This window comes from Ovis aries, chromosome 14, assembly GCF_016772045.2.
Source record: "Ovis aries strain OAR_USU_Benz2616 breed Rambouillet chromosome 14, ARS-UI_Ramb_v3.0, whole genome shotgun sequence".
Classification (NCBI taxonomy): Eukaryota; Metazoa; Chordata; class Mammalia; order Artiodactyla; family Bovidae; genus Ovis; species Ovis aries.
In genome coordinates this window covers 58703089-58715927 of record NC_056067.1, presented here as the reverse complement: position 1 = coordinate 58715927, position 12839 = coordinate 58703089, and the positions used below count along the sequence as shown (strand labels likewise).

Below are 12839 nucleotides of genomic sequence, written 5' to 3'. Positions count from 1 at the left end.
AGCATAACATAAATTCACCATTAAGGTAGCCTAGTTTTAAAAACCATATGCCAAACACACTCACATTGGACAATCTTTTGCCAACTCTCAGAAACAGAGTGTTATTCTACCAGGACCCTTAGGAACGTATCAATCAACAGTTGTCTCAAATTGAAATGAAAAATATTACACTATCACTGTATTCTGCAAACTTACTGTACATAAATAAATTCTAAACAATATATTATATATTGTAACATAAATAATCCAAAACCAAGCTTACCCAATTAATAATTAACTTTTCATAATTGGTTGTTTACAATTGAAAACAAATGAAAAATATGACTAAAACAATTTTTTGAAACAACATAGTTTTCTAAATCCGCTGTAGAACTACGTACCCAAAAAGAAAAGGAATTTTACAATGTTAACAAGTAGTATGTGTCAGCTGTATTGCAGAATACATGCTAAAAGACCATCATCTGTAAATGACACATAAATTAAGACGTAAAATATTCACCAGTTTTCTAACAGCCAATAAACAATGCAATCCCCACCTATGTTGTTGTTCAGTCGCTCAGTCGTGTTTGCCTCTTTGCGACACTGTGGACTGTAGCGCAGCAGACTCCTCTGTCCATGGGATTTCCCAGGCAAGAATAGTGGAGTGGGTTGCCATTTCCTTCTCCATGGGATCTTCTTGACTCAGGGATCAAACCTGCTCTTCTGCATTAGCAGGTGAATTCTTTACCACTGAGCCACCAAGGAAGGCTAATCCCTGCTACTGCTGCTAAGTCACTTCAGTCGTGTCCAATTCTCTGTGACCCCATAGACGCCAGCCCACTAGGCTCCTCTGTCCCTGGGATTCTCCAGGCAAGAATACTGGAGTGGGTTGCCATTTCCTTCTCCAATGCATGAAAGTGAAAAGTAAAAGTGAAGTCATTCAGTCTCTTAGTGACTGCATGGACTGCAGCCTACCGGGCTCCTCCATTCATGGGATTTTCCAGGCAGGATTTCCCAGGCAAAAATAATGGAGTGGGTTGCCATTTCCTTCTCCATGGGATCTTCTTGACTCAGGGATCAAACCTGCATCTTCTGCATTAGCAGCTGAATTCTTTACCACTGAACCACCAAGGAAGGCTAATCTCTAGCCATGCACTATTGTTAATTACCTAGTTTAATGGCACCAAAATATAATAAATAAAAAGTGAGTGCTTTGTGTATTTATTGACTGGGGTCAGAAACAATATTGCTGAAAAATGTTGCAAGTGAAACACATACAAGATATAATGTAGTTGAGGTTTGACAGAAAACAAAATTCGGTAAAGCCTTCAATTAAAAAATAAATAAAATTTTAAGAAGATATAATGTAGAGCTAGAACAAATAATTTCACAATTTGCATGGAAATACAAAAAATCTTGAATAGCGAAAGCAATCTCGAGAAAGAAAAATGGAACTGGAGGAATCAACCTGTCTGACTTCAGGCTCTACTACAAAGCCACAGTCATCAAGACAGTAGGTACTGGCACAAAGACAGAAATATAGATCAATGGAACAAAATAGAAAGCCCAGAGATAAATCCATGCACCTATGGACACCTTATCTTTGACAAAGGAGGCAAGAATATACAATGGATTAAAGATAATCTCTTTAACAAGTGGTGCTGGGAAAACTGATCACCACTTGTAAAAGAAAGAAACTAGATCACTTTCTAACACCATACACAAAAATAAACTCAAAATGGATTAAAGATCTAAACGGAAGACCAGAGACTATAAAACTCCTAGAAGAGAACGTAGGCAAAACACTCTCCGACATACATCACAGCAGGATCTTCTATGACCCACCTCCCAGAATATTGGAAATAAAAGCAAAAATAAGCAAATGGGACATAATTAAACTTAAAAGCTTCTGCACAACAAAGGTAACTATAAGCAAGGTGAAAAGACAGCCTTCAGAATGGGAGAATATAATAGCAAATGAAGCAACTTACAAACAAACAATCTCAAAAATATACAAGCAACTCCTGCAGCTTAATTCCAGAAAAATAAACGACCCAATCAAAAAGTGGGCCAAAGAACTAAACAGACATTTCTCCAAAGAAGACATACAGATGGCTAACAAACACATGAAGAAATGCTCAACATCACTCATGATCAGAGAAACGCAAATCAAAACCACAATGAGGTACCATTTCACACCAGTCAGAATAGCTGGGATCCAAAAGTCTAAAAGCGATAAATGCTGGAGAGGGTGTGGAAAAAAGGGAACCCTCTTACACTGTTGGTGGGAATGCAAACTAGTACAGCCACTATGGAGAACAGTGTGGAGATTCCTTTAAAAAACTGGAAATTGAACTGCCTTATGACCCAGCAATCCCACTGCTGGGCATATACACTGAGGAAACCAGAATTGAAAGAGACACGTGTACCCCAATGTTCATTGCAGCACTGTTTATAATAGCCAGGACATGGAAGCAACCTAGATGTCCATCAGCAGATGAACAGATAAGAAGGCTGTGGTACATATACACAATGGAGTATCACTCAGCCATTAAGAATTCATTTGAATCAGTTCTAATGAGGTGGATGAAACTGAACCCTATTATACAGAGTGAAGTAAGCCAGAAAGAAAAACAACAATACAGTATACTAACACATATATATGGAATTTGAAAGATGGTAACAATAATCCTGTATGCGAGACAGCAAAAGAGAGACAGATGTATAGAACAGGCTTTTGGACTCTGTGGGAGAGGGAAAGGGTGGGATGATTTGGGAGAATGGCATTGAAACATGTATAATATCATATATGAAACAAATCGCCAGTCCAGGTTTGATGCATGATACTAGATGCTCGGGGCTGGTGCACTGGGATGACCCAGAGGGATGGTACGGGGAGGGAGGAGGGAGGGGGGTTCAAGATGGGGACCACGTGTATACCTGTGGTGGACTCATGTTGATGTATGGCAAAACCAATACAATATTGTAAAGTAATTAACCTCCAATGAAAGTAAATAAATTTATATTAAGAAAAGATATAATGTAGATGAAGTCGTATCATAAAGAACATGACAGAATATAGATATTACCTTTTTTAAACAAATAAATTTTGAGTATTTACTATAAAACATGTACTACTGACAGCACTAATTTGCTTTAAAAGGCTTGAGGTAAATTAACATGTTTTTCTCTAATCAGAGAGGGAGACACATCCAATTGGCCCACAAACTGGTAAGAGAACCAGGATATGAATCTGAACCTACTGGGACGACTGAGAATACTTATTTGTAAACATGACCACCCACCAAATAAGTAGACTGCTGCTGCTGCTGCTAAGTCGCTTCAGTCGTGTCCAATTCTGTGCGACCCCACAGACAGCAGCCCACCAGGCTCCCCCGTCCCTGGGATTCTCCTGGCAAGAACACTAGAGTGGGTTGCCATTTCCTTCTCCAATGCATGAAAGTGAAAGGTGAAAGTGAAGTCATTCAGTCTCTTAGTGACCGAATGGACTGCAGCCTACCAGGCTCCTCCATTCATGGGATTTTCCAGGCGGGATTTCCCAGGCAAAAATAGTGGAGTGAGTTGCCATTTCCTTCTCCATGGGATCTTCTTGACTCGGGGATCAAACCAACTTGAAAGAAAATATCAAGGAAGATACAAGACAGACGTAGTCTGTTTAACTATTATTCAACCGTCCTATCTCAGAATGGGCTGTGAGTTATCATGGATGCACAGAGTGATTTAGGTCATGTCCTGAGAAACATGTTCAATAAATGATCAGAGATTATCTTTACAGTGAGAGTATGTAGAAGGTGGAGGGACGTGATAGGTAAGAATAATGTTTCCAATCATAACAAGGTACTATGTGAGGACTGGTCAGGACTAAGCAAGGGCCTGCGTAGAGCATAGGGCACACAGGTTTATGTCAGATATCAGCTTGTGACTGCATGTCTCTGTGAAAATAACTGAGAGGGCAAACTAATATGTTGAACTTAAAAGAAAAGAACCAGTTCAGCAAGTTTATGGGCATTATACTATGGGTATGGGACAGAAACAAGAGACATTTTCAAAGTGATATATGGAGAAAGCAGAATAATACCTGTTATACTATTTACAATGTAATGTATCCAACTCTGATTTTGTAACTTACAATGGAATGCTTATATTCAAGAAAAGCATACACAATATTCCAGGATATTGTGTAAGAATCTCATTAGCAGAAATCAGAAGGAAAATCCAGGAAAAGGCTATCTAAACCTGGGTTCCTCTGCCAAGTATGATTAACCTCTCTATTGGACATTTATTTCATTTCTTCTTCCACACATGGTCATCTCAAGATTGAGGAGTATCAAAGGAAAGGAGGGATTGACACTGACTCTGGAAGACCTTCCCAGTTACAAAAGCCTTTCTGAGGCATCCAACTCTTTTTTGTAGAAAAAGGCTTTATTCTCCTAGGCCTTCCCTGAATTCAAAAGAGGAGATTCAAACAGTTACTAACACATTAAAGGACATTAAAGGATCATACCACGATCAAATGGGATTTAGTGCAGGGATGCAAGATTTCTCAATATCCACAAGTTAATCACTATGATACACCACAGAAACAGTCGAAGACTAAAACCATATGATCATCAATAGACGCAGAAAAGGTTCTGACAAAATTCAAGTGCCATTTATGATAAAAACCAATCAGAAAGTCAGCACAGATGGACCCTCAGTTCAGTTCAGTTCAGTCGCTTAGTCGTGTCCGACTCTTGGTGACCCCATGAATCATAGCACGCCAGGCCTCCCTGTCCATCACAAGCTCCCGGAGTTCACTCTGACTCACATCCATCCAGTCAGTGATGCCATCCAGCCATCTCATCCTCTGTCGTCCCCTTCTTCTCCTGCCCCCAATCCCTCCCAGCATCAAAGTCTTTTCCAATGAGTCAACTCTTCGCACGAGATGGCCAAAGTACTGGAGTTTCAGCTTTAGCATCACTCCTTCCAAAGAAATCCCAGGGCTGATCTCCTTCAGAATGGACTGGTTGGATCTCCTTGCAGTCCAAGGGACTCTCAAGAGTCTTCTCCAACACCACAGTTCAAAAGCATCAATTCTTCGGCACTCAGCCTTCTTCACAGTCCAACTCTCACATCCATACATGACTACTGGAAAACCATAGCCTTGACTAGACGGACCTTAGTTGGCAAAGTAATGTCTCTGCTTCTGAATATGCTGTCTAGGTTGGTCATAACTTTTCTTCCAACGAGTAACCGTTTTTTAATTTCATGGCTGCAATCACCATCTGCAGTGATTTTGGAACCCCCCAAAAATAAAGTCTGACACTGTTTCCATTGTTTCTCCATCTATTTCCCATGGAGTGATGGGACCAGATGCCATGATCTTCATTGTCTGAATGTTGAGCTTTAAGCCAACTTTTTCATTCTTCTCTTTCACTTTCATCAAGAGACTTTTTAGTTCCTCTTCACTTTCTGCCATAAGGGTGGTGTCATCTGCATATGTGAGGTTATTGATATTTCTCCCGGCAATCTTGATTCCAGCCACCCTACCTCAACATAATTAAGACTGCATATGTCAAACACACAGCTAACATCATCATACTCAACAGGGAAAAACTGAAAGCACTCCCCTTAACAACATCAATAAGACAAAAATATTCATTATTGCCACTTTTATTCAACATATTTTTGGAAGTCCTAGCCACAACAATCAGAAAAATAAATAAATAAATAAAACGAATTCAAGGTTAAAAAAAAAAAAGAAGAAGTAAAACTGTCACTATGATGCTACACACAGAAAATCCTGAAGATGCCACCAGATGACTACTAGACCTCATCAATGAACAGAGTAAACTTGCTGGATACAAAGTATATAGAAAACTGCTGCATTTCTATACACTAACAAGGATATGTCAGAAAGTGAAATTAATGAAACAATCCCATTCACCATCTCAGAGAAAAGAATACAATTCTAAGGAATAAACCTACCTAAAAAGTCAAAAGAACTGTACTCATAAAACTATAAGATGCTGATGACTGATACCAAAGATGACACAAACAGATGGCACAAACATATACCATGTTCTTGGATTGAAAGAAGTAACACTGTCACAATGATCATACTATCCAAGGCAATCTACATAGTCAATGCAACCCTTCTCAAATTAACAATGACATATTTCATAAAACAAATACTTAATTTGTACCGAAATACAAAAGACTCTGGTATCTAAAATGATCTTGAGAAAGAAGAACAGAGCTGGAGGAATCATGTTCCCTAAGTTCAGACTATACTACCAACTGACAGTCAACAAAGTGAAAGTGAAGTCGCTCAGTCATGTCCAACTCTTTGTGACCCCATTGACTGTAGACTACTAGGTTCCTCTGTCCATGAAATTTTCCAGGCAAGAATACTGAAATGGGTTGCCATTTCCTTCTCCAGCAGATCTTCCTGACCCAGGGACTGAACCTGGGTCTCCTGCATTGCAAGCAGATGGCTTTACCATCTGAGCCACCAGGGAAGTGGTATGATGATGGCACAAAACAGAAACACAGATCAGTAGAACAGGACAGAAAACCCAGAAATAAACCAATTTACTTAGAGTCAATTATTCTATAACAAAGGAGGAAAGAATATAGAATGAAGAAGTCTCTTTAATAAGTGATGCTGGGATAAATGGATAGTTACATGAAAAAGAATGAAATTCCAACATTCTCTAACACCACATACAAAAATAAACTCAAAATGTGTAAAACATCTAAATGCAAGATCAGATACTGTAAAATTCATAGTGGAAAACAAATGCAAAACACTGACATAAATATCAGCAAAATTTTTTTGAATCTATCTCTTAGAGTCAGGGTAATAAAAGCAAAATCGAACAAATGAGACCTAATTAAATTTAAAACCTTTTTGCAAAGCAAAGGAAACCAAAAAAGAACAAAAATTCAACTTTTGGACTAGGAGCCTATAAAATATGCAAATGATGCTACCTATCAGGGATTAATTTCCAAAATAAACAAACAGTTCATACAGCTTAATATCAAAACAAACAACCCAATAAAAAATGGGCAGAAGATCAAAACAGATATTTCTCCAAAGGAGACAAACAGATGACCAACAGTCACCTGAAAAGATGTTTGACGTCTCTACTTATGAGAGAAATGCACATCAAAACCACAAAAATGTATCACTTCACACTGGTCAGAATGACCACCATCAAAAAATCTACAAACAATAAATGCTTGAGAGGGTGTGGAGAAAAGAGAACCCTCCTACACTGTTGGAAGGAACATAAATTGGTACTGCCACTTGGGAGAATAGCATGGAGGTTCCATAAAGAACTAAAAATAGAGCTATCACATGAACCAGCAATTCCAATCCTGGGCATATATCCAGAAAGGATGAAAACTAATTCAAAATGATACATGCACCCCAATGTTTTTGGCAGCACTATTTACACCAGCCAAAACACGGCAGCAACATAAATGTTCACTGACAGACAAAGGGATAAAGAATATGTGGTACATATATACAAGGGAATATTGTGAAGTGAACGTAGCTCAGCCGTGTCCAACTCTTTAAGACCCCATGACCTGCAGCTGCCAGACTCCCCTGTCCATGAAATTCTCCAGGCAAGAACACTGGAGTGGGTTGCCACCTCCACAGCATAAAACACAATGAAGTAATGCCTTTTGCAGCAACACAGACAGACTTAGGGATTATTCTAAGTGAAATCAGACAGAGAAAGACAAACATCATAGGATATTATATGTTGAACCGAAATAAATGATACAAATGAACTTACTCACAAAATAAACTCACCAGAATGAAAACAAACTTATGGTTACCAAAGGCGATAGTACAGGATGGTGATGGGGGCAGGAAAGGGAGAGATAAATTAAGAGTCTGAATACTTACAAACTAATGTATATACAAAATAGATAACAAGAACCAACGATATAGCTCAGGGAACTATATTGAGTATCTTGTAAACTGCTGTAAACCTGAAACACAACATTGTAAATTAACTATACTTAAAAAGTGGAGAAGGAAATGGCAACCCACGCAGTGTTTTTGCTTGGAGAATCACAGAGACAGAGGAGCCTGGTGGGCTGCCATCTGTTGGGTCGCACAGAGTCAGACATGGCTGAAGCGACTTGATATGCATGCATGCATGCACTGGAGAAGGAAATGGCAACCCACGCCAGTGTTTTTGCCTGGAGAATCCCAGGGACGGAGGAGCCTGGTGGGCTGCCATCTGTGGGGTCGCACAGTCAGATACAACTGACACGACTTAGCAGCAGGAGCAGCAGCATACCTAAAAAGAATGGTTACAACAAAAACACCTCTTGTGGAGATGTTCAGCAGATGTTTCACAAGGGTGTAAAAACTACTAAATGGGGGAAGCAGTCTATGAAACAAGACATGTTGACAAAACTGAATACCCACCAGCCAAAGTATTTACTTGGGACATTATCTTATACTACAGACAAAAATGAACTCAAAATGGTTCAAAGACCTAAACCTAAGTCCCAAATGTATAAAACTCCTAGAAGTAAACATGCAGGAAATGTTTCTGGAAATTAGACCCACAAATGATTTATCAGATATAACACCAAAAGCACAGGCCACAAAATAAAACCAGATATTAATAAATTGGACTATATCAAAATTATAAACTACTCTGCATTAAAGTGCAGTGAGTTTGAAAAGACAACAGTAAAAGAGAATATGTGGAAATCATACATCTGATAGTAAGTTGAGTACAAAGAATATATAAAGAATTTTAAGAGGGACTGATCACCAGTTCCACCATAGGAACCATTCCCCAATCAACCATCCAACGCATTGCAAATACAAAACAGAAACACTAAGAGTAACACAGAAATTTGAACTCAATGATAAAAAAAATACCTACAATGAACAGAACAACAGTGCACCCAATAGCCCCATAGATATGAGAATGTGAACTTGGACAAAGTTGTCCTGGGATAAATTCCCATACCATTTACAGAGGCTAAAACATATGGTCCTTGACACATATGAACAACACTGTCTTGGTGCCCTTGACAGAGTCTCCAAAGCCAGAAAATAACCTGGAAAGATGTATCAGGCTCTCGTGATACTTTCTCTCTCATCATCCTAGAACATACTGACCACTCTACTGGATAGCTTCAAGTGGTGACTTTGTACAGAGCAAGAAAATAACATTAGCAATAGTGTCTCCATCACAGTTTTCTGTAACCTACTAAATCCACCACAAAGAGACTCACCAGAACCTGCCAACTAAATATAGGTGGATTATCACGGCAAGGAAACCAGATATAATTTCAGACCCTCAGGAATATATTTCAAGGAAATTGAAGAGGTAAAATGATACAAAGTAAGGAGAATGGAACATCAAGAACAGTTGACATTCCCAGACTGGGTAGAGCAGCACAAGAGTAAAACTAATACAACATGAAGGTCAGACATAACAGCATCTTGAGATGGGACCATGCTCTCAACCTACAGATGGCAAGCTAAGAGCCCGTGAGATTCACGTATGCTCCCCTCATAGGATCTAGGATCAAAAAGACGATCTCTCTACCCACTCTTACATTTTCCTAAGTAACAACCACAGGGGATCGAATCCACCAACTTGTCCCACTCCTAAACAGAAAAAAAAAAGCCCTTTTGAGATACTCGTTTTTCTTTATATGTTGTAGTTTTGCTTACTTTTACATCACTCCCTGTTGGGAGCCAGTGTGAGGAACTCCACCCATGGCAAAGGTCATGAGGAAGGAAGCTTGGAATACGCAAAGGCATGATCAAGCCTCAGGAAACACCCTGTTCCCGAGCGCCTGCCCCCAAAACCAGAGTACTTTACGGGGAGCTCTCCCCCATAACCATTTCTCCCAGAGAAGGAGCTCCAGTTAATAAAAATTCTTGGGTGTGATAAGAGTGTTTCAACTTACGAACTCTGGAGGTTCTCTGGCTTGCCTGATCAGGCTCGTCCAGCCACATGTGATTGTTTACAGCCTCCCAACTGTGAGAGGCACGGGATGTTTTAAAACTTTCTAAATACAGACTCTTTTGAGAAGTTAGAAGATCATTAGTATAGTATTAGTAGGTTGATTAGGAATTATATTGGTGAAGGGTTTTTTCATTTGTCGTGCCAATAATTACTGCTAATTCCCTGCCCTGGGTGTGACAAGGATGTCTCAGGTCAAACCTCTCTGCTGACAGACTAGCTTGTGTGACAGCCTCTCAGCCATGAACAGCACAGAGAGTTTGGAGTATTAGCATAGGGCTTTTTCTCATTGATGAGTCAATGATTGCCATCAGGCCTCCATATCCTTAGGCACCTGGGAATATATTAATCAATGTATTTGAAATATAGAAAAGGAAATATAGTAGTTTTTTGATGTTAGCAATACTAGACTTTTTGAGTTAATGAATCTTCTCTTTTGTTATAGATCACTGTACTTTGTTATAAATCACTATAAATCACTATGCTATGTAACTTTATCACTATCTTAAGACAAAATAGATCTTAAGGGGAACATTGGTGAAGGGTTTACATTTGTTGAGCCAATACTTGCTGCTAAATCTCCATATTCCTGTCCTTATAATGAATATAACTAGCATATAGGAGAAGTAAGTATTAACCTTTAAGATTAATCATGTTAAACCTTAGGCTAAGTAAATTCCTTTCTTGATTGTAACTCACTACATCCTCACCCTATAGGAATGCAACTTTATTTGGAGGGTGGCACCTGATTTAAGAAAAAATCACCCCTGGAAAAGTAAGTTTTCTGGTTAACTGACCAGTATCAGAAAGGGCCATAAAATGTCAGTAGACCTCATGGCTAAAAGATGATGAAACTCATAAGACCTTTGTATAATTTTATATGAAGCACCTGATTGTGACAAGGGTCAGGTCTGCTGACCCCCACGTGACTCTGTATTCATCCCTATGTATAACAAAAAGGTATATAAACAAACCTGAAAAATAAAGAAATCGGATCAGTTTCTGGAAAGATTGATTCCCCTGTGTTGTTTCTTTCTTGCTCTCCGCTTTCCTGGCTGAATTACCGTCTAAAATGTGGGTACTCACCAAGCCTGCTAATTCTGCCTGGGCTTCTGAGATCAGACCAGGGAGGCCTCAGTGCCTCCTCTCCTTTGGGAGAATGGAAAGACGCCTGTGGCCTACATAGGGGGTGATTGGTATTCCATGTAAACCAGTTATTCAGCCTCTTTTCTCCACTAATTCTCCTACTACACTATCTGTTTCTAATCTCCCTCTATATCTGTAATTAAATACGTTTTTTCCAGGATGCCGAGTCCATCCCCACGTTTGAATCACCCTGGATCCACTGGGGCTGGACCCTGGCAACTTCCCACTGTCCAGAGCTTTTTCTTAGGCTCCAATGTGGAGATAATATTCAGATCAGAAACAGAAATTCTGGGACTCCCCTGGTGATCCAGTGGTTAAGACTCTCCATTTCCAATGCAGGGAGTGCAGGTTTGATCCTTAGTCAGAGAACTAAGATCCCACAGGCAGAATGGTGCAGCCAAAAAAAAGTAAACAAGCAAGCGAAAACAAACAAATAGATATTTAGCGTTATCAGAAGAAAGAAATCTAAGTGCTGTGGATTTTTTAAAACACTGAGCAAAAGTCAAAAAGAAGAAAATAGGAAATCGGGTGTTTTGTTTTTTTTTTTTTAATATTTGCCAGTGAGCTTTGTACATAATTAAGCTCTGGGACAAGACACAGCATCTGAAGAGGGTCAGTTTAACCTTGTGAAGCTGTGTCATGCCCCAGTCACCAGAACTCTCACATGAAAGACATCAGGGCCTCCCAACGGGCACACAGGGAAAATGCAGATACCCAAGGGCAGCTCTGGAAGGAAGTCATCCTCACCCACAGAGAGCAGGTTCCTATAGGTCTCCAGCATCACGTCCCTGTACAAGGCCCTCTGAGCAGGGTCCAGGAATTCCCACTCCTCCGGAGTGAATTCGATGGCCACGTCCTCAGAGGTCAGTCGTTCCTGAAATGAAACCACATGTCACCAAAAGGGCCATGAAAAGTTCTCATTTTCATGCAAAAGAGAAAGGGCAGTAAGGGGCAAGGATTGACTTGGTTGAAGTATGTGTTCTAACAGATCCCTGCAGGGATATCAGGAGAAATTATGGATCTCTAATTTTAATTTCTTATGCTTTTTGCCAAGACCTTATGAGATTCTCCAATTAATATGCGTTTTTCACCATTGTTCAAAATCCATGAAATATATAAAAATAAAGCTCAACACTGTTTTGGCTATACAGAAGTGTCAGATATTATGTTCTAGCCAGTGAGCGCAACTCATTATCTCAATGAGGTACAGCATGAGTGGTGTCTTCAGAGATGACAAAGTCCACGGCACTTTTAATGGAAAGGTCAAAATTTTCAGGTATGATGTTGATAACAGCAGCATGGACCAAAAGTGTCTGAAGGCTTCCTGTTACTCTAAATTACTGTAATATTACTCTAAACATTAAATAAGTACTTTATAGGCAAGAACATTTCATCAGTATAATAGCTCATTAAAGAACCATGTGTTCCCACCTTACAGAAGAAGACCTGTGTCACAGACACTCTGAGAAACTTGAATCAGATCAAGAAGGTAAGAAATGTTACATGAAGCACCTGAACTCAGAAGCTTGGGCTCAGCAACTGAAGCTTAAGCATCTAACAGTGAAGTAATACAGACAACATTACATGTCCTTTGACAGAGGGCTCCTAAAGAAAACTTGAAAGAAATCCAAGGTGAGCCTCTTCCCTGCCCTCTGTGTTCTCTGCAGGGGGAGCAGCTCTCGGGCCCCCAGCCTTCAT

At 39.6% G+C, this 12839-nt stretch overlaps 1 protein-coding gene across 5 annotated transcripts in view; it reads right to left on the bottom strand.

The window, feature by feature from the left end:
* Positions 1–12839, bottom strand: part of LOC114118023 (zinc finger protein 347-like) — a 107859-nt gene that overhangs the window by 6531 nt on the left and 88489 nt on the right. For 4 of the 5 annotated variants that reach the window (XM_060398960.1, XM_042231129.2, XM_042231130.2 and 1 more), the window contains one exon: positions 11889–12015. In XM_060398960.1, coding sequence (XP_060254943.1) covers positions 11889–12015 — 127 coding nt within the window. Of the gene's footprint in view, positions 1–536; positions 12016–12839 lie in introns of those variants that run through there. The other variant, XM_060398961.1, reaches the window with a different exon arrangement.